Source organism: Pyrgilauda ruficollis, unplaced genomic scaffold (genome assembly GCF_017590135.1).
Source record: "Pyrgilauda ruficollis isolate IOZ18807 unplaced genomic scaffold, ASM1759013v1 scaffold84, whole genome shotgun sequence".
NCBI lineage: Eukaryota > Metazoa > Chordata > Aves > Passeriformes > Passeridae > Pyrgilauda > Pyrgilauda ruficollis.
The window spans coordinates 1,617,930-1,640,401 of NW_024530377.1; the positions used below are offsets into that span (position 1 = coordinate 1,617,930).

The following is a 22,472-nucleotide window of genomic DNA, read 5'->3' on the forward strand; positions in this document are numbered from 1 at the left end:
TATTTATAGAGAATGAACTTCAAGTTCTGCATCCCTGAGATGAACAGACCTCTGCTGTGCCCTCTCTGTGAACTCCCTAAAGATGTGAAAGTCTGCCTGAGGTCACAAATTGTACTTTTCTTGAGAACTGCTGGCTTTTGCCTTCCTTTCACAGATGGACAGACTCTCAAAGCTCCAAATAACCACTGATCCTGGACCAGGGTCTCCAGTAAGGCTCTTGGCTGCCACTTTGGTCTAACAATGGTTTCTGTTCAGCTGTTGGCTCATGCTTTGAAAGGTGGCATCTGTTTTTCACTCAGCATTATTGAAGGTAACTGTCGGAAACAGAAGCTGTGCACAAAAGTGAATGTAGCTGCCATATAACATTGTAACTTTATTTATTTATTTATTTTTTCACCTTAATTGTGGAACTAAAATGTTAGAAAGTTTCAGGTGGAAATTTTGGGAAGAACAGAGGCACCTCCCTGCCTTCCCACTGGCAGGAAAATCCAAAGAATCCCAGGATCCCTGAGGCTGGAAAAGACCTCCCAGCCCATGGAGTCCCAGCTGTGCCTGATCCCCACCCTGTCCCCAGCCCAGAGCACTCAGTGCCACCTCCAGGGGACACCTCCAGGGATGGGCACTCCAAACCTCCCTGGGCAGCTCCTGCCTAGGCCTGAGCACCCTTTCCATGAAGAAATTCTTTCTGATGTCCAACCTGAACCTTTCCTGACACAGTCTGAGGCCATTTCCTCCTGTCCTTGGAGCAGAGCCTGACCCCCACCCAGCTCTTCCCTCCTGTCAGGGAGCTGTAGAGATCCAAAGAGTCCCCCCTTAGCCTCCTTTTCTCCACGATAAACACCTGGAACTCTCTCAGCTGCTCCTGAATTCTCATTTCCAGGTATTACAGCTGGAAGAAAACCCACTGTCTGGACTTCCAGGTAGCTCACTTAGGGTCCATCACCGGCATATCCCTTTGGAGCACCTCCTGGAGAGTCCCTGAGGCTCCTGAGGAGGGAAGCAGCGTGTGGTGTCATGGGCTGGTGACCACAGGAAGGTCAGGACACCAAGGACTTATTGTCAGACTGTATCGATATCCCTGGGTGTGAGACGAGGCAGTGAGACAAGAAGGGAGGTTTATGAAAAAATCAATATCAAATTTGTTTTGTTAGGGCTTTACGAGGAGACCTTTTAAAAATCATATCAACCAGCACATCTTCAGAATCAATTTATACTCTGTCATGTCCCTCCTGAGGTCTGCTCTCTGACAAAAATAAGATAGGTAAAAAATGTAAAGTTGACAAAGCAATTAAAATAATGAATGCACTATGTTTGGGAGCTGGCACCAAAGATGTGAAACAACAACAAAAAGGCTAAAAATAGAACATGTGGTATATTAAACAGACACATTTTAAATATTGTCCAATATAAGGTTTTAAAATAACCCCCAAATTATGCACTATTTCTATGCTAAATAAAGCACACAGGAATTAATAAGCATAAATATCTTCACACTGTAAAAAGTGCTATATAGATAAAGTGATAAATACTGCTTGTAATACAGAAATCAATGAACATATATTTAAAATTCAACCTTACAGAATCTGCTGACTCTAAATAAACTTCTGTTCAACAGTAACTTTATTTACTTAGCCAACTTCTGCCAGCTACTTCTCCTTTTTTTCCAAGAAACTTTCAGCATCCTTCTAATCAATGAAAGATCTACAGTATGTAACAACAAATAATTTTCACCTTATAATTGCATCAACTCTATTTTCCAAAGTTTTCTTTTATCCAAGTCATTAATCTGGAGAGGAAATGAGGATCAGAAAATGTGATGCAAACCCAAAGTTAGAATTTAGACACATCCTACGCAAAATCAAGACAAAACTTGTGTCTGCCTGAAAGAATTGAGTGGAAAAGACCTGGATGATGGGAATTTATGACAGCTAATAGTTTTAAGATCTAGGTTAAGATAATTGTCTATACTTCCACATCTAGTTTATGTTGCTGGTTTAAGATAAGCATATATACTTTAGACTAAACAGAGAAGGGAAACTTTCAGAACGAGATTTATCCAGTTTATCACAGACATCTAGCTTCTTTCCTTAATGAAAAGAAATCCTTGATGACCCCAGAATAAGTATTTGTGACTCTATTCAAGGTGACTGAAGTCAGATTAATTAAATCCCACTTAGAGTCTATGAATTACAGACCAAGAGCAGCAATTACTCTCTTCTTCCACACAGCAACCCCAGAGACTCCTGTGTATTCTGGTTCAACCACATAATATGTTTTCCCTTAGTGGGTTTAAATAAAAGCAAAAGAATGAAACAAATACAGAATTTTAACAGGTTTAAGAGAATGTTTCTCACAGTAAAATAAGCAAATCAAAAGGATCAGTAACTGTCTGTCTCAGATGTTGGTCAGTTTCCAATACTGATCATATTTTCACATAAATTGACTTGGACTTTGGCCAAATATAATATCATTTCCCTCTTCTCCATCACTGCTTTGCCCCTCTTTATCTACCACCTATTCCAAATCCAACTGTTTCACAGAAATATTTCCAGGCCAACATGAATCCTTGCTGGGCTTTCAGCTTTTGTATCTTTCTACATCCTTTGGAGAAGTCAAGAAATGTAGATCACAGTTTTCAAAGACTCTTTCCAACACAGGTGCCTGGGGCTGACTGCAGGGTTTGTATTATGAGATAATTCCTAATCATTGCCCCTGTTTCAGCACTGGGGCACTTTGTGCTCTGGTTCCTCATCCAGGCAATCCAGTTTATCATCTGGTATGTTCCTTTGCAGGAATATTCTCACTCCATTCATCTCATTCAACAGTTCTGGAATTTATTCTCCTTCCAGTCCTCAGGCTTCTGGTCTTCTGAGACCTCAGTCAAAGGTGGGTTTAAGGGACAAATCATCTCTTAGCAGAATCCCACAGCTAAGCAACAGTTTCATCAGCCAACATTTCAAAACTACTGCCAGGGTTAAAGACCACAGAATAAACTGGTTGCTCTTATTTGAAATCTAGGGTTTTAAATGTATACCTGTGTGCTTTGCAAGTTTTTGTCATATTTGCCAATCTTTGGGTACTTGTGCTAGAAAGTGAACTAAAGAGCTGAGAAAACACAGACCAGCAAAATCATTTGGATGTCAATAAGCAGTATGACATCACCCAATCAGAAATACACATATTAAAGTCTATTTTGATTTGCTGATTAGAAAAGTGTAGTCATTATGGTTGTTGTTGCTGTTTGGGTTTTGCTGATCTGCTGATGGGTCACTGACTAATAGAAGCAAACACATTAAACAGGATTTTCCTGCTGTTTCCAGCAAAGTAAGTCATTCATTTGTGCATCACTCTAAGCTTCCTCCATAGAAAGCCTGGAGATTAATGGAAAGGAGTCATGTAAGTAGAAGTGCACTATAAAAGGATAATAAATGGAGACCATTCTCCTTTCTCAGTGATTTTCCTTTTCAGGACACAGTCAGTTGGTTCTTGTCTTTCCTCCACTCATGTGGAACTCACTTTAGATGTGAAATAAGGTGACCTCACTCCCACTCTCTGATTTCCTGATAGTGAGAGCTAAAAGCAGAACTTGTTTGGGAGACTGTGCATAGAAAGTACTCAGATGGGAAAGACAAATAGTCCTGCCAGTGGCCTAAAATGCCATATGAGTTTTATTGGAGACTTTTAAATTATGAGACATCTTGGTGTCAACTAAATGAGTCTCTTTTCCTCCAAGGGTTGCACATTAACTCTACCACTGTCTGGTTTCCCTTGTTGTATACAGATTTTGACAAACTTTTCCAGTTTTAAACTGCCTCATAATAATAGAATTGAGGTTGGAAGGTTCCTCTGGAGGTCACCCAGTTCAACCCCCTTCCCAAAGCAAGATTAATTGCATCAAGTCGCTCAGGGACGTGTCAAGTGAAGTCTTAAAGATTTCCACATGTGGAGATCCCACTGTCTGGGCCCCAGCTTCAATATTTGACCAGGATCTCATGGTAATATTTTCCCCCAGCTGATCAGAATTTCCCATATCAAAAATTCCTTGTCCTTGTGCATAGGCACTTTCTCATCATTTCCTGTATCAAGAAATCCCGATCCTTAACCTTCTTTCTCCTGCTCTCAGCACTCTCCTGCTTCTTTAGGAGAAGCTTTTTACCTGTTCTGAGACCAAGGTTTCCCAGGCTGGCTAAGCTGTGTGTCACAGCCACCTTTTCCAGACACTTTCTGACATCTAAATTTTATTTAATCTAATCCCATTGATCCTTCCTTAAGCATTGTACTGACCTGAATGCAACAAGAGGTTGGTGGTTGTTTTTAGGGAGGTGGGTTTTTTTTTTTGTATTTTTTCTTCAGAAAAGCCCCAAATCTCCTTTTCTATTGCACTTGAAAAGCCCTGGCAGTGCACATGTACAGCCCAAGGCAGGAAGGGCTGGAGCAGCCTCTTGAGGAAGGAGTTAAGTTCAGCAAGAACTGAACCAGCCTAATTTCTGTGCTAGGATTCAAACTGTGTTCCCTGTGGGTGGCACCATGGGGGAAAATCGCCCTGCCAGGATGGGACAGCAGTGACAGAACTTCCCTGAGACCTGGGCAGGATGGGCATCCTGCCAGTACAATGGGAATCACCACTCTTAGAAGGAATCTGGCCACCATGGGACTATTACAGGTGGTCTTGAGCAGCCAGATCCTACCAAAAGTTGGACATGGATGTGGTAGAGAGTGAGGAGAGGCAAGAATGTAGGCTATGAGTTAGCATAAAGGATAATTTCTCTAACTTAAATTTTGCCATATTCTGTTTCTTACATTTGAAAAATGTAGGATCCATGAAGTCTCATATTTCTGTATTTTTCCTACATTTTCAGAATAAAAAAGAAAAAGTTTTGCATAATTATGCCTGTAGAATACTATAGACACAACAATTAAACAGTGTGAAATTGAATCCTTGCTTGCCCTTTATCTTGGCCAGAGAATAGACTGCAGTGGAGAATCTTTTCCATTTTTCACAGATTAATCACATTTGTGGTTTGAAACATTCCAGGCAAATACTGTCCTTAGGGCTCAAAATATTTAAAGAGGAAATGCTTTTTGTCTATACAGAGGCAGCAGAAGTTCTAAAAGCTTCTGCCTTTGCAAAGCAAACTGAACAGTGCAAGAGGCAGAAAATCTGCATTTTGTAATATGTCAGGGTTGTAAGGGTTGTATAAGCGTTGTGTTTGTAATAAAAATATGCACAATATGACCAACAGAGTTAATTATTTTTCCTGTTGGTGACTTAAACATAAAAGCAGTGTTCTTGTGTAAAGGACTGTTGTTAACCTGTCTAAAGTCTATGCATGGACTTGTTCTCAGCAATAAAATACAATCTTCAAGTTATGCAGCCTCCCCATAAATTTACCTTTACCCCTGTCCTTTTCTTTTTCTTCTCACTAATGCCTGAAAATTGAGTTTGCCTTTCTGCTTGAATAGCAGACTTTTAGCAAAGTTATTTGGCAGCCAGGGCTGTGACTGATGGATGAAGGTTTTAGGGCTCCATACCTGCAGCTACAGCACTTGCTACTTATGGTGGCACAGGAGATGATAAAGACACAGGTCTTTTATTTATTCTCCTCCTCACCCTAATTTAAGGCCTCTGTCAGCTACTTGTCTCTGCCAGCAGTGAATCAAACAAGAACTTTCCTGGATGTATTAAGTGTATCTGCACAGCAGTGCTGGCATTTGAGCAGCTCTGCAGCAGGCTTGTTTCACTGCAAAGCAGCTCTGAATAAACCAGCTTTTTAGCTCACAATCCATTTCAGAATAAAAGATAACAAAGCATTTTTTTAGAAATAAAGCTGAGGGAGTGTGTCCTGTATTAAATATGTCCTGAGGGCTTGCATTTGTTTAAAAATGCCCAACTTGGCTTCTGGAAACTGAGCCCCAAGTGTGATTCCTGCCTCACTCAGCACACAGAGCTGCTACAGAAGATCTCTGCAAGCCACAGCTCCTGCTGATCTGCAGAACACTGGAACAGAGACCCACAGATACATGTTAAACATATTTATACATATATCTGTGTGTGCATAAGTATATTTCTATGTACACACACCTGCATGAAGGTAACAGCAGGGTCATGGAATCACAGAATGGTTTGGGCTGGAAGGGATGTTAAATATCATCTGTCCTGGGGGCAGGGGCACCTTTCAGAACTATCCATGAACACATCAGCAATTAATAAAAAGTACAAACACCCGGGCTAAGGTATGGTTCCATGATGGCTCATACATACCCCTGCATAATGAACACCACAAAAATACAGCAGTAAGATTCTGTTCAGGCCAAGAGCAGCAAAAACAGAGCAACTATTATTGTCATTGTCCATCTCTGAGGTGCTCCAAAAGGTAATCACAAAATAGGAAGTTCTGTATGTGAGAGACTCACATGGTAGAGAATAACATTTTTAGCTGAGGATGTTTATTTTCTTGGGGATGTAAATATAGGAAAAAACGTTGCTAGCAAAGCCCCAGGAAGAAGCACTGCAGCTTTGTGCATGGAAAGTATCTGGAGAAGGCAGCAGCACCATCTGGTGTTCTCTCCGAGCCCCCAGAGAAGTGCCTGATCCCCACTCAGAGCTGTCCTCTAAACTCTGACCTCTTTAACCCACTGAGTGCCATAGAAATGTAGGAACTGTGATGGAAAATCTCCAGCTAGTTTACATTTAAAGGTGTGCTAGAGATGGTTTGGTTTGCTGCAATTATGAAATGAATGGATTTAGGAGACAGTAATCCCAAAACATAAATCAGAGAATCACATGATGGTTTGGGTTGGAAGGGATCTAAAAGACCACCTTTTTCCAGCCCCCTGCCTTGGGGACAGGAAAATTTCCACTGCCTGAAGCACTTTTGGAAATTTCTGGAACAATATTTTCCTTACCTATCAAACCAAGACTGTATTTTTTACCTTCAGTGGGAAGTCCTGCTTAAAACTGAAATCCAAACTTTGGATATAATGTAAATCCAAACCTCAGATATAAAATAAATAAGAATTCTTTTCAATCCACATGAAAGTAAATATACATGGGTATTTAGAGAGAGCAATTGGCCCTTGTATTTAAAGATTGCTGAATTTTTTTGTGATTCAGACAGGAAGAAAGATAACCTGATACTTCATTCAAATTCCCTCCTGTCAATTTCTCAGCAAGTAAAAGCACATAGAGCTAGATTGGGCAAATATTCCAGGCATAAATAAGCCTATTCACAAGCAAATATGTTTGTTTGTAAGTCATTATGTTCCTTCACACATGAATACTCAAGGCAAAAAGGCAGGAGCTTAGATGGAAACAGGGTAAATGAACACACGCCTCCAGCTGCAACAGGGCTCCTGCAGCTGGTCCTGGAAAATGTAACTTGTTACATTCTAAACTAACCAAACCTTGAAAAATACTCCTCTTCAACTGTATATTTTGAAATTATTTGTGAGCTAATGCTCTGCAATAGGTTTTAAACAAACATTTGATGGGTGGGATAAACCAAACTCCACTCTGGCGTCTCTCTGTAGCTCCAGGATCTCCCTTGGACCTTGCTGAGGGCCAGCAAAGGGCAGGAGAGGAAGCAGCAGGCAGAAGATCAGGGACTGGAATTTCCAAAAGTGCTTCCAAAAGTGCAAATGCTGTGTGTGAGCCCTGCACCGAGGGGCTGTGGCACTTACTGTGGGGTAGGGGTGGGAGCAGAACACGGTGTATTTCCGGATGATGCCGTTCAGCTTCAGGGGAGGCAGCCAGGACACAAAAACCGTGGAGGCCGAGGCAGCAGCTGCCTTAACTCCGGCAGGAGGACCTGGAACTGGAGAAGCAAAGTGTGTTAGAGTGGCCCAAGGCACATATTCAATCATCCCAGTGTAACAGAGGAGTTAAGAGGAAAAGGGGAGTGTGCTGCTTTGGTGGCTGAGCCCACATGGACTGAGATGGACACTCTGTGTTAGGGAGCAGCCTCCACGCTGCCCATGCCAGGGAGAAGGTTTGGGGGACGTGACCCCATCCTTAAGAGGGGAGAAACTTCTTCAGAGAGTCCCAAAGCAGAACCTGCCACTGATGGTTAAACTTTTGTGAAGTATCCCCTCAAGCCTGCATAAAATCATAGAATGAACCCAAGAATGGTTTGGGTTGAAGGGAACTTAAATATCTTCCAAACCCCTGCCATGGGCAGAGACACCTTCCCCTAGACCAGGTTCCTCAGAGCTCCATCCATCCTGGCCGTGGACACTTCCAGGGATGGGGCATCCACTGAGAAACCTGTGTCAAGGCCTCATCACCCTCACAGTAAAGAACTTCTCCCCCACATCCAACCTAAATTTCCCCTTTCAGTTTGAATCCAAATGCACATGTGAAAATGTCTGTGGTCACAGAAATTGCCAAACAACACTTTATAATAAATGGCCAGCTTTGAACACACAACCCATGCCAAAGTGTTATAAATAATGCACATGTGGACAGTTTAATGGACATCCAGAGCAGAGCTGTGAATTTAATGAAGTGGAGGGGAAACGAGCAGTTTGCACTGCCTGATGTGACCCATGGGCAGCAAGTGCCACGATGTGTGAGCAGACATCTCCCCACACAGAATCCTTGTCCCTCACCCTGCCCTCAGCAGCTCAGACCTCTCTCTGCTACTGCAGGATATCTATTTCTCTAATTACAATACATAATACACAATAATACAAAGTTATCACACAGAAATAGCTAAAAACCCCCAAACCTCCTGTCTAAAACCATTGGAAAAGCTTCAGTTTGGAAATGCTAAAATCTTGCTGTGTAATCTTAACTACATCCCTTTGCAGCCCTGCATTTTGGGAAAGGTTTTGATTTCATGAGCATATGCTGTTTTTCAAACACACATTACACTGTATGATGCTCTCCAGCTTTGGAAACACTCTTTTACTAATGTGCAAAATTGCTAGATTTATTTTCCTGCATGCTGGAATATCACATTACACACAAGCTTGTACTTCAACAAAACAAGGGCTACATTTAATATCAGAATAAATGGGTTTAAAATTTACTGAAAAATAATGCCTTGTATATGCCTCAAAAGAATGCCTCAAAATATTTCAAAATATATTTTAAAATCTGCGAACATAAATAATTTGAAAGATATTTTAGCACTGTGTGTGGTCAATATTTATGTCAAATTATGAAAATAGATATGTTGTATTGATAATTGCTACGTAGGTTATTAAAGTCAAAATGAAACAATTTGCTGGACTTTGTTCTCTACAGAACTACTGCTTTGTGAGGAATCTGATATTTTTGTCTGCTGTCAAGTAAAACTACCAAAATGTTAAAATTTCTAGTGCAATTACCATTGCAATGCTTGACCAGCTTTCTTTACTTTCACAGAAAACAGTTATTGTGCAATAGAGGTACAAAATCTCTTGTCCTGTTATTTGTAGATAAATTCTGAATTTTCGTTCTGCCTCAATTAAGCAAGCAGATATTATGCTGCTCCAGAACTTTCCCCATAAAGAGAAGTCAGCCAGCCTGGGATCTAAATTTCCTCATCTTTTGTGCAAAACAATGTGAGGAGACCCTCAATTTTACATCTGCATAGGTGGTCCTGGAAAGATGTGAGAAAACTGACAGGCACCACTCAGTGCTACGTCTCTGGATGTGCATTTTCTATTTATAGTGTGCTGAGAGAGCTAATTAGGCATCAAGTGAGAACGTCATGATGATAATTGCATGCAAAGCCAGCCCCTCGCTGCAAAGGGGCTAATTCAGTTAGCAGCTCTATCCAATGCAGAGTAAATATTGATGCTTGACAGCATCCAACTTGTTATTTATACCCAGCTCATTAGAAATGCTATTTGCTCCTGCTGCTGAGGAGTGAAAGCTGGCTCTCTAGGGTAATTACCTAACCCACAGGAGGATTCCTTTATGGATAGCAATGTTTTCTGGAAATCACTGCAAATAGATGGATGAGGTTAATGCAATTTATTGTTAAATCAGGGTGTGATCTATAGGGACAGGTTCTGATGGTAATTGGTCATGGCTGTCGACTGCTGAGGGATTAACTCGGAATTCATCTGGCATTTTCCAGTCATTGGGCCCATGTGGGAAACATTCCTTGGCATTGCTGTGTTGCTGTCTGGTGTGAGATCAGCAAAAAGAGGGGCCAGAAAGAAACTCAGGAAGCCATTTAGTAAAATTTTCAACCCAAGGACCCCTGCACCTCACTGGGGTGGAGTCGGGCAGCAGTTTTTGCAGCGTTACCAAAATTATTCTGAAAACTCATGTATCAGTCCTCTTTTTGCTGCACTGCTGGGCTGTGCACATGAAAGCTGTGTGTCATTCCACTGTGCGTGTGGAAGTGTTTACATTTCCTTGGCAGGAATCCTGCAGAATCTCATCTGGTGCTCCACAGACCCCCACTGTTCTCTGTCCAGAGGGTAAAGTCACAGGTCAAACCCATCCCCTGGACCTCGTAAGAGCTATCTCAGCATCAACCAAACCATTTCTTACTAAACTGGGTTCCTTGGGCATCTGGAGAAGTTGTGGCTGGGGAATGTGGTGGAGAGGAAAATCCTGAGCCTTGCCAAGCAAACTTGAGGTATCTTCCCTCAGTGCCACTGCATCCCCAGCCTTTCCATCATTACAAGCCAGCAGTATCAGGAGACCTGAGCTGCCTTATTGAATTCTCCCTGGACCTTTATTTAGCACACTGACTCCCACAGCTCCCAGAAAGACAAACTGAATTTGCACAATGCCATAGATTGTTTTTTTTCCCCCCTAGTCACCGGGGGTAAAACTACGGTGAGAAGCTGAGGACTGCTTCTAAACAACTTTGCAGCTTTCCAGGGAGCAGATGTGGCAAATTTAAGATCAAAGATGGCCTCATTCTCCAGCTAGCAAGGCTTTGAAAAACACGGAAATAGCATCCTGCTTTCATGTGGAGGAGAACACTTTGTATTCCTGACAGTGCAAGTGAAATGCTAAAGCAGAGCAGGCAATTATCCTGATACGACAGGGCTGGGAACCAGCATTTAGATGTGCCAGATAATGGGGAGGAGCTCCAGGAACTTTCTCATTCTCCTTTTCATAAGCAGAGAGATTATCACCATTTTTCTTCACAGTACCGAGCAGCAGGAAGGCAAATGCAAAGACTGGTGCATTTAAGAGTGATATCACAAATAAATCAGAAATGTGAGCCTTGTTCTGTAAGAGGGTTTTAATTCTCCACGACACGGGACTATTCCATTGCTGGCTGCACTTAGAAAAACCAAAATAAACTCAACTCCTGACTGCTGCCCGTTTGTTCATATAGATATTCCACCTACAATGTCAGACAAAACACATCCACACGTGAATTTACTCTGAATTGGCCTCATATTAAGTACACCATTTCTATCAAATCCTGCCGGTTTCCCAAGGGGAACATGTTCTTTGCCTTTTGCTTCTTAGTCAAAAAGATAAAACTGGAGATCTTTACCACTAGAAAAAAAGTGCATTAAAGGGTCATCAAGGGCAATTTTTCATCCCAGAGCCCAGTCACCTTCATCAGCTGAACAAAGCCAAGCAGAGCTCTGCTCCAAGGAGTAATGAACATGCACCTGGCTGGATTTCTGCTTAATCATTTTAGAATAAATGTAAAGCTTGCCAGATGCTGTCTGTGCCTCTCATGCTAGTGGTCAGGAAGCTTGGTGTCCAGGGAGAGGAAGGAGAGGAGGAAAATCTCTTTGGATTCAGGCAGAGCAGGGCTGGCAGGGGGATTTGGTGCTATTTTCCCTTCCTTCCTGCTGCAGCTTTTGCCTGGCTCTGAATGCCAGACAGCTGGAATCACAGCACTGCTGCAAAAATCCTCCTGTGTCACAGCCAGCCCAGATGCCACCTCTGCCAGACACCCAGACCAAAGTCCCAGCTGCAGGAAGCTTTCCTGGGATGGGGGCTCTGGGATCTGTGTGCTCCCATGGTCTGCTCAAGGTCAGGGCACTGCTGCCAGGCAAGGTGCTGTGTCACATTCCAGGCTTGTTCAGGCAGCAAATTCCTTGTTGCAACCGTGGTTTGCTCATGTTGCATTTGCAGCACGGGAGCAGAGAGGGAATTTGTGACACACGCTCCCTCTTGCTGCAAAACAGAGAAGCCTTTCAAACTGCATTTTGATCACAACAGGGAAATAAAGTGGAAGAGCTGCTTTAATTTTTAATGGTTTATTAAATCAAGTCTCCAGGTGAAGAGGATGTGCAGCTTATTAGAAACTGTGAAGTGGAAAAGGTAATGGACAAAAACAGAATTAATTTTTAAAAATTGGACATTTCTTCTTGGCTTATTTTTTTCTACCAGGAGGAACTCCAAAAAGAGCAGCATTTTTTCTGAAGTCAGCTTTCAGGAAAACTGGGGGGAAACCTAGATAAAACCCATAAATATGATCACATTGAAAGGAAAGCTCATTCCTTGAAAGCTCATTTCCTATTATTTGCTTGAGTTGTTCCCATTTCCTTTGCTGATCAGCAGCAGTGTCTGACCTCTGGTGTCTAAAATCAGTATCAAACATTACAAGAAATCAAAGTATCAAGGTATTCCATCCAGGATTCACTTGCTGGGTTATCCTTAGAGATTTCAAGCCTGCTGAAGAAATTTTGGGTTGACGTCTTTAGCTGAACACCAACAGAGAAGTCACAGGAGGCTCCGACTGCATTTTCCAGCAGCAGTGGAAAATGCTGCACCATTGATTTTACAAAGAAAAGTTTCCTCTCATGTAAAAGAAAAGAAAAAAAGAGAAAGGAATTAATGATCAACCATGGCCTCATAGCAATAATGATGTGGAGGGCTTGGCAGTCACTTAAAAATATCCCAGTTTTCCAGATTTTTTTAGAGGATGGTGGAATATCTTGTGTCATAATTTTAGCCAGAGAAGGTCTGGGAGCAGAGATAGAAGGTTTCCAGTTCTAAGCTCTGTTAGGATCCCAATTAATTTATTTCACATGCCAAGGAAAGGCTTAAACTAAATTCAGGGCAGAATCTTTTAAGTGCGCTGGAATTAGTCCTCCTGAATAATCCTCTACAGAACATTTTCCTTAAAAATGACAGTAGAAATGTCCCTTTTTCTGAGGAATGAGGCACCTGTTTGGTGCACAGAGTTTGGCAATGTGAATGCTCTTTTCCTCTTTAACTTCCATATCCTTCAGGATGTTTAGATCCAGGATTTTGGGTTTGGCTTATGCTTAACTGCAGGTCTCTGTATATTCCACTCAAAACCTTTCCTGCCCTTAGTAAAAAGTTGTGAAGCTGAAGCTGAATATGAAATCATTGTATTTTCTGGAACACCTTTCCATTTAGTTTTCTGGGCAAAGGATTTAATGAATGGAACCAGTGTGAGGCATCAGAAAATCTCTGGAAAGTTTCCTCAGGCTGTCTCAGGGCGAGTTATTGCTGAGCTGCCAGGAGGAGTAAAGGTGAGAGAAGAGCCTTTGCACAGCTGCCAAACACAGTCTGAGGCAACGTGCTCCCCTCATCAGGGCCTGTCTGATCCCAGGCATGGAGACAGCAAAAGAGTCACCACCAGAACTGGGATGACCAAATGAGGCTGAGCTAGGGGGAAAAAGAGGACAAAAATGATGAAGGAGACGATGGAGGAGATGGAGAAGGAGGAGGAAGAGAAGGAAGAGAAGGTGGAGGAGGAGAAGGAAGAGAAGAAGGAGAAAGAGAAGGAGGAGGGGAAGGAGGAGGACAAGGAGGAGGACCAGGAGAATGACCAGGAGGAGAAGAAGGAGAAAGAAGAGAAGAAAGAGGAGGAGGAGAAAGAGGAGAAGAAGGAGGAGAAGGAGAAGAAATATTTGAAGCTTCTGACATGAACCAGATATCCCCAAGACCAGCCTGTCCCCAAGCTCCTGGAGCAGTGTGGGACATTACTCCTGTATCCTGGTGGATTAAATCCCAACCCCAATGCTCAGGGCTGAGAGCCTTTGTGTTCAGAGAGAATTCAGGGAATTTGCTATGCTGGGATCTACTTGACAAAAAGTAACTTGAAAATGCAGCATGTGTTTTGCAGTTCTCTGACACTTTAGATTTTACATCTTAGATCTTTTTTTCATTGAAATAAATCCATCTACTTCCAAGCACTAGGTGTCCCGAGAGCATCTGAGTCAGGACCTGGGTGCTCCAAAGTAACTGTTAAAGGACTTTAGGCTGATCAGAATGTTCAGTGTTTGAGACACACAAGTCTAGAGCTGAGCAATTTCTATTTACTGCATTCCCTGGATACAGCTACAGCTGGGGCCAGGTGACCTTACAATGCATGGAAATTTTAGAATAAGTCCCTTAATATTTAATTGGAAAAAAATTAATAACTGTATTCACATAATTTTTTATTGGAAAAAATAGCACAGAATTCATCAAGTCAGTTAATTTACTGAACCTGTTCTCTTGTCACTTTTATAAATCTTATTACAAATAAAAAAACTGGCATGTATATTCATATATTCACGAGTGACCAATAAAGTGGATAAATAAGAAAGGAAAATCCATTGACTAATTTCCTTGAAAACATATTGTATAGCTCACAGGAGAATTTACAAATTAAACATTATTCAAGTAACCTCATTGAGAGGACTGTGGGCATTTTTATCTGTACCATAAAAGGTCTTGATCCAGTTTTTCAAAAGCATTTAGGGGATCAAAAAATACATTTCTACATCTCATAGTATTTTCAAGGCATTAAAAAAGGTTAGGGACAAAACCTCCCGTGAATGTGGAATTTTAGTGCTCCAGAAATAGATCAGTGCATGGCATCCTACTGAGGCAACCTGAAGTGATTATAATAGTTACAGTTAAAATAAAGTGATTATGGAATGTCACGTGTCTGGGTCTGTGTATGATTAAAAGTTTCTTAAACTTTCAGAATCAAGAATTGAATTTGCCATGCTTTGGTCTAGGAACAAAGGTAAGACATTTTTATTCTTTATTTTTGAACAAAAATAAAGAACAAAAATGCTTTTGAAGGAGGAGGTATTTGGAGGATATATATATATATATATATATATATACTGAAAAAAACATTCTTAGTGGGATCTAAGTAATATAATATAGTTCCAGAAGAGTCTCTCCTTCTTTCCCCATTTTCCTGTGCTGGGACACCCCAGGGCTGAGTTTTCAGTCTTTCCATGCCTGTGTGCAATATTTGCCTGTGACAAACAAACATTTCCTGGAAGTGGGAATGGAAGATGCTTTCACTCCTTACCATCCTCTTTAGTGCGGGTGAAAATCTGCTCGCTCCTCACTCCATCCCCAGCTCGGGTAAAAGCCAGCACCTGGATGCTGTAGTTGGTGTATTTTTCCAGGCCATCCAGTTCCAGGGAAGGCTGGGTAGTAGTAACATTCTTTATCTCTCCCAGCTCTATAAAATAAAATTAAAATAAAATAAAATAAAATAAAATAAAATAAAATAAAATAAAATAAAATAAAATAAAATGGAAGTGGAGTTATCACCAAGTTCACTCTTCTCCCAGGTGTTGATACCTGCTGTGAAAATCTCAGGTGTCCCAGACAAGGAACGTTTCATTATTACAGAACAGCAATGCATTTTAATGAATTACAATTAATTCATTTATGTCCTGACCTGCTTCCACTTGATGCAGACCCATTTTTCATTTTCAAACTCTTTTTTTAAACCTTTTTTTTTTTTTAAACTATGATGAAGAGAATTGAAGAGATTCTACAAGTAATGAGATTTTTCATAAAGAACAGATAACAAGAAGAGGTTATTGTGAAACATCCCCTAAAGAAAAAAAATGAGAACGTCAGTTATCTTCATAAAGATTTTCTGGTTATGTGAAAGACCATTTCTCATAAGGAAAATGAAGAAAATGTCCCCTTTATTTTAAAATATGCAGCAAGTGCTGCTGCAAAGCACTTGGTAGCAGCAATAGTGGCTAACAATAGATTTAAACACAGTAAAATCAGATTTACTTGCAGAAAGATGATGCACTTCATATTAATCTTTTTTTTTTTTTTTGCAGCAAGTAAGAAGTACAACCCATATGGCAAAAAAAAGAGAAAAGCTTTAAACATATTTAGGGCATCAAATAAAGTTGAATAAATAAAGAAAATCCAGTTTTAAGCATGGCAGGAACATCATCTTTTTTCATCATGTTGTGAGACATCACATAGGAGCTTAGATATGATAACATCCACACAGGATCTGATCCAAAACTACAGGCATCACTGTAAACATTTAATTTTATGCCCTACATGTTTATATTTTTTTCTGTATGCTTCTCATACATTTTTCATCTTTATTTTTAAGGGAATTGGGGGTTGATTTCCAAATATTTTTGAGTCTACCATTACCAGCAGGGACAATGGGCCTCTGGGTCACATTTCCACTCTAAATTCCCTTTTCCACACTAACAGGCCAGGATTTGCACAAGTGCAGGTTACAGTGAACTGTGGTTCTGCTGGATGAAGGCAAAAGAAGGGAGACAGTTGTGAAAAATCCACAGGGCAAGTAGAAATAAAGTCATGTGCATCTCAAACCTACTAATTTGTTTAATTTACAAGAAAGGGCCACACATGGAATTATTATCATGCAATAAATTGCAGATTAGTAAAGCATCACAATTCTCCTTTGATCCTTTCACTCAGTCTCTGTTCTGGAGCCTATTTCCCCAGGAATTATGCTAAGAGTACAAAACACAACAGAAAAAGCTGGCATGGAAATAACAAGCTTTTCCCAAAGACATTTCCTTCTTTTGCCCTCAGCAAAGAAAAAAATCCTTCTTTTTTCCTCAGGAGAGGAAATGCATCCTATGAAAAAATAAGTGATAGCATATCAAGTAGGCAAAGAGATAACCAACCAAATTACAGAGAAAATCAGGTTTGGGCTGGTTTGTTCTAGATCCACGTCACCATTCTTTAAAAAAACCCAACACTCAGGAGTTGGTAACTGAGGTGAAATTTGCTCAGGTCATGTTGGGAGGCCTGGGGAGTTTTGCAAACCCATGGTGGGAGCCTTCCCTGAGATTCCTCCAGGCAGCTTTGCTGCTCTGTTCAGCCTCTAGGAAAAACTACTCCCTCACAGGTAGACAAAGTTTCCTCTAAACCAAAAAGAAAAGAGAGTCAAATGTCTTCACACCAGAGAGAAAATTATATAAAGGCCACACACAGCTTTTTACTTGGTAACAGGTTGGTGTTTCTCACCTCCATCCAAGAGGTTGGCCCAGTAGATAACCCTGAATCCCTGCAGGATCCCGTTCAGGGTTTCCTTTGCCAGCGTTGACCAGGAAATGGAGATGGTTTCTGGGGACGTGGCAGTGGCTTGAACATTCCCTGGAGGGCAACTGGGCACTGGAATAAGATATTCACCATTTTAACACAATGAAAACAACTCAATATTCTTCTTTCAGCTACCCTTTATTTTTCCCTCTAGCCCACCACAAAATATTTAATTACCATTACACATTTTAACAATGCAAATCCTTTACTCTTGCTGCAATCCACATGTTTCTGCAAGTGCAGCTGTTTTCCCTGGAATGACTTTTGATGTACTGTTTCCTTAGTTGCTGACTTTTCTTTTAATAGGTTTTTTGTTCCTTCTTTTGAAATATAAGTGTGTTCTGACACTGCAATGTGTAGAACATTCTGTAAGCAATTTAAACATATTTTTAAAGTTTGCAGCCAAATTTTCACCTTTGTGAACAATTCTGATGTCCCTTTTAATTTGGTGGAGGGAGAAAAAAGTGGGCACATCTTTAAAAAACACAGGAAAAATGGTCATAATATATTTTTGCTGATATTTAAAAAAAACTGGGAAAAATCAAACCAATCTGTTGGCCATTTAGTGTCAAAGCAATACAGCAGTATCAGTAACTGGCACTGCTTTTAAAGTTCACGGCATATTTAATTCTAAGAGGGACCCAAAATTGAGGACGACCAAAAAAATTTCCAAGAAAAGCAAGCATGCTGGATTCTGAAGGAAAAAAAAAATCCCATTTATTATAATATAAAATATGTCTATGTGAGCATGCTGCCTTTTGAGGTCTTGCAGCAAGCTAAGCCTAGAAACATTTAGAGTAAAAAAAAAACTATCACTCTTTCATGAACAGCCTGCCCCAAAATCTGTGGCTCTTGAGGATTTTAGATGTGTGATATTGCATTTTGTCCATGCAGAAGTCAGATTCCAAGCTAGCACTGGTTTCAGGACACTGATGATGATTTACAGTAGGTGAAAATATTACTTGCATAGCCTTTAGGATTATTATTTGCTGTTATACTCCTAAAATACTGAACTCTTTGTTTTGGATATGGGATCATTCTCTTTTTCCACTAGAGGACTCCCTCTCATTGTTTTGTACTTTTGATTCGGTTAAAAAAAAAAAAATCTATATTGTTCCTTGGATTAGACAGGGTGAATTTTGCCTGAAACAGCAATGATTTTTCTGTCATTAGATATCCTTGAAAAAAAACCACATCTTTCTTAAGATTTACAAGACAGTGCAGTACAAGAGCTCTGGTTATACAGCAAATTCATTTGAAAACAGTAGTAATCCAACAAAAAATACAACATTGTTTTTTAAATCACCTGTTAAGAGTTTCACTTCTCAAAACTATGATGAGATCACTCTGGAGTAATGATGAGATCAAAACAGTTGCAAATATGTCAACACCAGAGCATTTGGCTTCTTAATGAATTTTTTGGTCTCAGTCAACATCATTCACAGCAGGATATATCACATTAGTAGAGTTATTTTTATTTATCTGGTAAAATAAATTCACCCTTGCAATGAAAATCAGACAAGTTCATTGAGCAGGCACCTTTCTACCTAAAGAATAGTCTTTTATCATCCCTACTTTCATCATCACTTATCAAACAAGAAATGCAACAAGATAAAGACATAAAATAATAATAATAACATTAATAACATATCCCATGAGAGCTGTTTGCCAAGGACCCACCGTCCTCAAGAGTTGTGGTGATGATTTCCTGAGAAGAAGGTCCAATCCCAGCCCGGTTACAGGCCTGTACCACCATGCCATACTGGGTGAATTTTTTCAGGTTATTCAGTGTATAAACCTCACTGTCCCCGGTGGTGTCGATGCTGATGATGTTGAACTGGAAATTTCCCCCCGCGCTGTACTCCCGATATCCTATCTGGTAGCCACGGATAATTCCATTCTGCAAGTGCTTCTTTGGAGCCTGAACAGAAAATGGAAAGTTACACATTAAATGCACACATACAAAGTCAAGTTGTTTCCCTTAAAATTACTGGGAAAAAAAAAAAAGTTTAACTTTTTTTACAACAGAATGCAAGTCAATTTCTAGGCAACAATTCAGAAACGTGAAACAGCAACTTTTTACAACCATATAAATTTCACACAATGACTAGGTTGGAAAAGACCTTCAAAATCATCAAGTCCAAAAGGTGTGACTTTTTCAAATCTGTGCTGAAAGACCTTTGAATGGTTCATGCACAGAAAAATCCAATACAGAGAGACTTTTGAGTATGAATCTATGATGTTTTGTTCTCTTTTCAGGTGAATCAATCCAAGCTGAGTTGATAAGGGTATATTTGCATTCCAGGCCACTATTCACTACTAATTATTTTTGCCAGCAGCCCCCACCATTCACTGAACCTTTAGGAAGGCATTTATTGATCTGTGCAAGGCAGTCACAGGAGTTTATTCAGTCCCGTGCATTAGGAAAATTCTATGCTCTGCTTTGAAATATGCTTCTGTTCATTCAGTGTGTAGTGTGGAAAGATGATTAGATAATGAGTGCTGAAGGCAACAATGATTTGGAAAGCAGAGATTTGCATACTGAATAGCTGCAATGTATCTGGCATTCAGGGATACGGACAGCACAAAATGGTTGGCCATAATTATGTGTCACATTTCTCAGTGCAAGATTCCCTGCTCCTGACTAGTGGGAATTATTTGTGTGCTCTGCAATATATAATGTGGTCTAGTGCAAAGCAGAGATTTTCAGCTCAGGGAAAAAGCCTGTCATTGACAGCAATACCCACAAAAATTATATTTAAATAGTATTGGACTAATTTACATATATGATAATGTTCCTGCCTGATTTTTTATCTATAGGAGGCATAATTAGTTCATATATTTTAAGTATATATTTTAGTATATATATATTTATATGCATCTTAAGGCACAGTTTGTAATCCAGGAGCAAAAAATCTCTTTGCAATCCTCCAAACCTCTTTCAAACTCCCAAGAGATGCCTACAAGCTCATCTATCCCACTGCTCCACAGAAAAGGTCTTTGTGATGCAATGGGTTGGACTGGCAGAGGCAGCAACTTCTGTTGCTTCTATATCCCATTAAATCTCCTGAGGAACAGATTCTCAAGAAAAACACACATTTCTGCCACAGGACCTGCCTGTTTTGGGGAGTTTATAGTGCACTGGAGATGATAAAACCAGGGTGAGCTTTGCCTTTCATCCACTACCATCAAAACCATTGCTCTGCAACCCCCTCCCAAATTTAAAATGTGTGTCACTGTATGCAACTGATTGATTGAATAATCTCTTCATATGTTTTTTTTCTCCCTCTTGCCTGAGAAACAGACACAGAACTTGAAGTGATGACATAATTTCAATTCCCACTGTATCACTCTGATCAGATGTAGCTGATCAAATTAGCAGATTCAGATCTTGAGATCCTTGCAGGTCACACAGCAGGGATAAGGATTGTGTTTTGGGAATCTAAGAGTATAATTGTGTCCTGTTTGAATATTTCTCTGGGTTTTTTGGTCAAAAACTCCCAAAAACTTGCTTTAGAAACATACAGGTAATTTTATTATCAGAGCCCTTTCTAAGTGTGTTACCTATTCTGGATAATTCCATGGCTTTGTGATCTTTGAATGTTTGCAGAAGGAGGAACCTTTAAGCTGGGAGGGAAGTTAAGGTCAGATTTTTGTTGTTTGAGTTCAGATAAACTTTCCTGCCAGCAGAGCTGCTCCATCCCTCTGCTCATCCTGACTGACAACAGTTTGACTTCCACACAAACAGGGTGAACAAAGCAGCCACAGCTGCCTCTTCACTGGGAATTCTACAATTATACTTTCTCACTTTGAATTGGAATAAAATTACAAACTTTGAAATTTTCATGAACTTCTTCATAATTGTTTTCAGTCAAGGGATTTTTTTCTTTAAATAAAATATTAAACTTTCACTTTTTTTTTTTTTTTTCCCCACCATTGGAAACATTATACAATATAAAACAAACTCCAAGTCACTTCAGGGAAAAACATTGAAATGTTCTGCTTCACAAAAATTCCAATGTTCTTTGTGACTGTGACCTGAAAACTTCATTTTGAGTTGACTTTTTGCACACATGACTCATTTGATAAATATTCCTTCTAGTGTATAGACACACTTTTGGTAGAAAATTGAGTGAAAAAACTTAGTGTTCCTGGGGAAAAATATTGTGAACCCTGTCAGTAGCCATAGAACATTATGGAAAAGTAAGTTTCAGTCCATACACTTTCTGCTTTCCTCACAGAATTCAATATTTTAAAGCAGAGTATCAATGACTTTCGTAAAGTATGACATACTATAGTTTTGTGTGTGTGTAAATAGGAATAAAAAGGAAAATTTAGTTCCCCATGACTAAATTTAATGGGTTCATTTACCTAAGCTAAAGTACTACGTGAAAAAATAAGAATATTTTCATGCTCTTTTCTAAATGAGTATTTCTGTTTAATTCCCATTATCTCGGCACCACTTTAAACAACCAAAAAGTGGTAAATTTTATTTACCAGCTCAGTCTGAAACCCAAAGTCTTATGTGGACACAGAGATATTGGATTAAACAAACCACAGACCAACACAACTTTGCTTGACTGGGATTTTCTAAGAGTGGACTAAGATAAAACTTTAAATGAAGATTTACAGCTGAAACAAGCTGCAGAAATGGGATTTAATATATGATGAAAGATAATCCATGTGGTATTCCCTGCTCCTTTTGCTGTTATTGACACTGTGTTTTAATAAAGCTTGCCAGCTTTAAATATAACCATGGTTTTCACCACAATCCTGTTTGTTCAATGTCATCATAGCCTTTCATGGCTAAAGCTCCACATGCCTCCAAAATAAAAACTACCAAGGTCAGGTTCTTTTCTTGTTTTTTGGCTTCCATGACAACATAGGATGGATCTCTTATTTATTCTTAATTACATTTTATTAGACACTCAATGAGTGCTTTCTGCACAGCATTGTAGGGACCTTCCCAAAAGTTAGGATTCAACATGGAACCAAACTGGATTATTTCAGTGGGATCATCTTAAAGTTACTTTTTGAGTAATGAACCAAAACTGCTCTGACCTGAAGAAAACTGAAATAAGTCAAGGCAAGTAAGTGGCTCGCTCCTGGTTCGGGACTTCTTAATAGGGAAGAGAAGATTTTTTAATCAGCTTAGAAAGTGTCATTCAGGAAATAACTACCTTAATAAAGGCAGGACTACATAGCTCTAACCCTGCCCAGTGACTTCACCTTAAGC

At 40.0% G+C, this 22,472-nt stretch overlaps 1 protein-coding gene across 2 annotated transcripts in view; it reads right to left on the bottom strand.

The window, feature by feature from the left end:
• Positions 1-22,472, bottom strand: part of DSCAM (DS cell adhesion molecule) — a 367,344-nt gene that overhangs the window by 65,612 nt on the left and 279,260 nt on the right. For both annotated transcript variants that reach the window (XM_041487754.1, XM_041487755.1), the window contains exons 15-18: positions 18,917-19,157; positions 17,162-17,308; positions 15,204-15,359; positions 7,681-7,814 (exon numbers count right to left, since the gene is read on the bottom strand). In XM_041487754.1, coding sequence (XP_041343688.1) covers positions 7,681-7,814; positions 15,204-15,359; positions 17,162-17,308; positions 18,917-19,157 — 678 coding nt within the window. The remainder of the gene's footprint in view (positions 1-7,680; positions 7,815-15,203; positions 15,360-17,161; positions 17,309-18,916; positions 19,158-22,472) is intronic.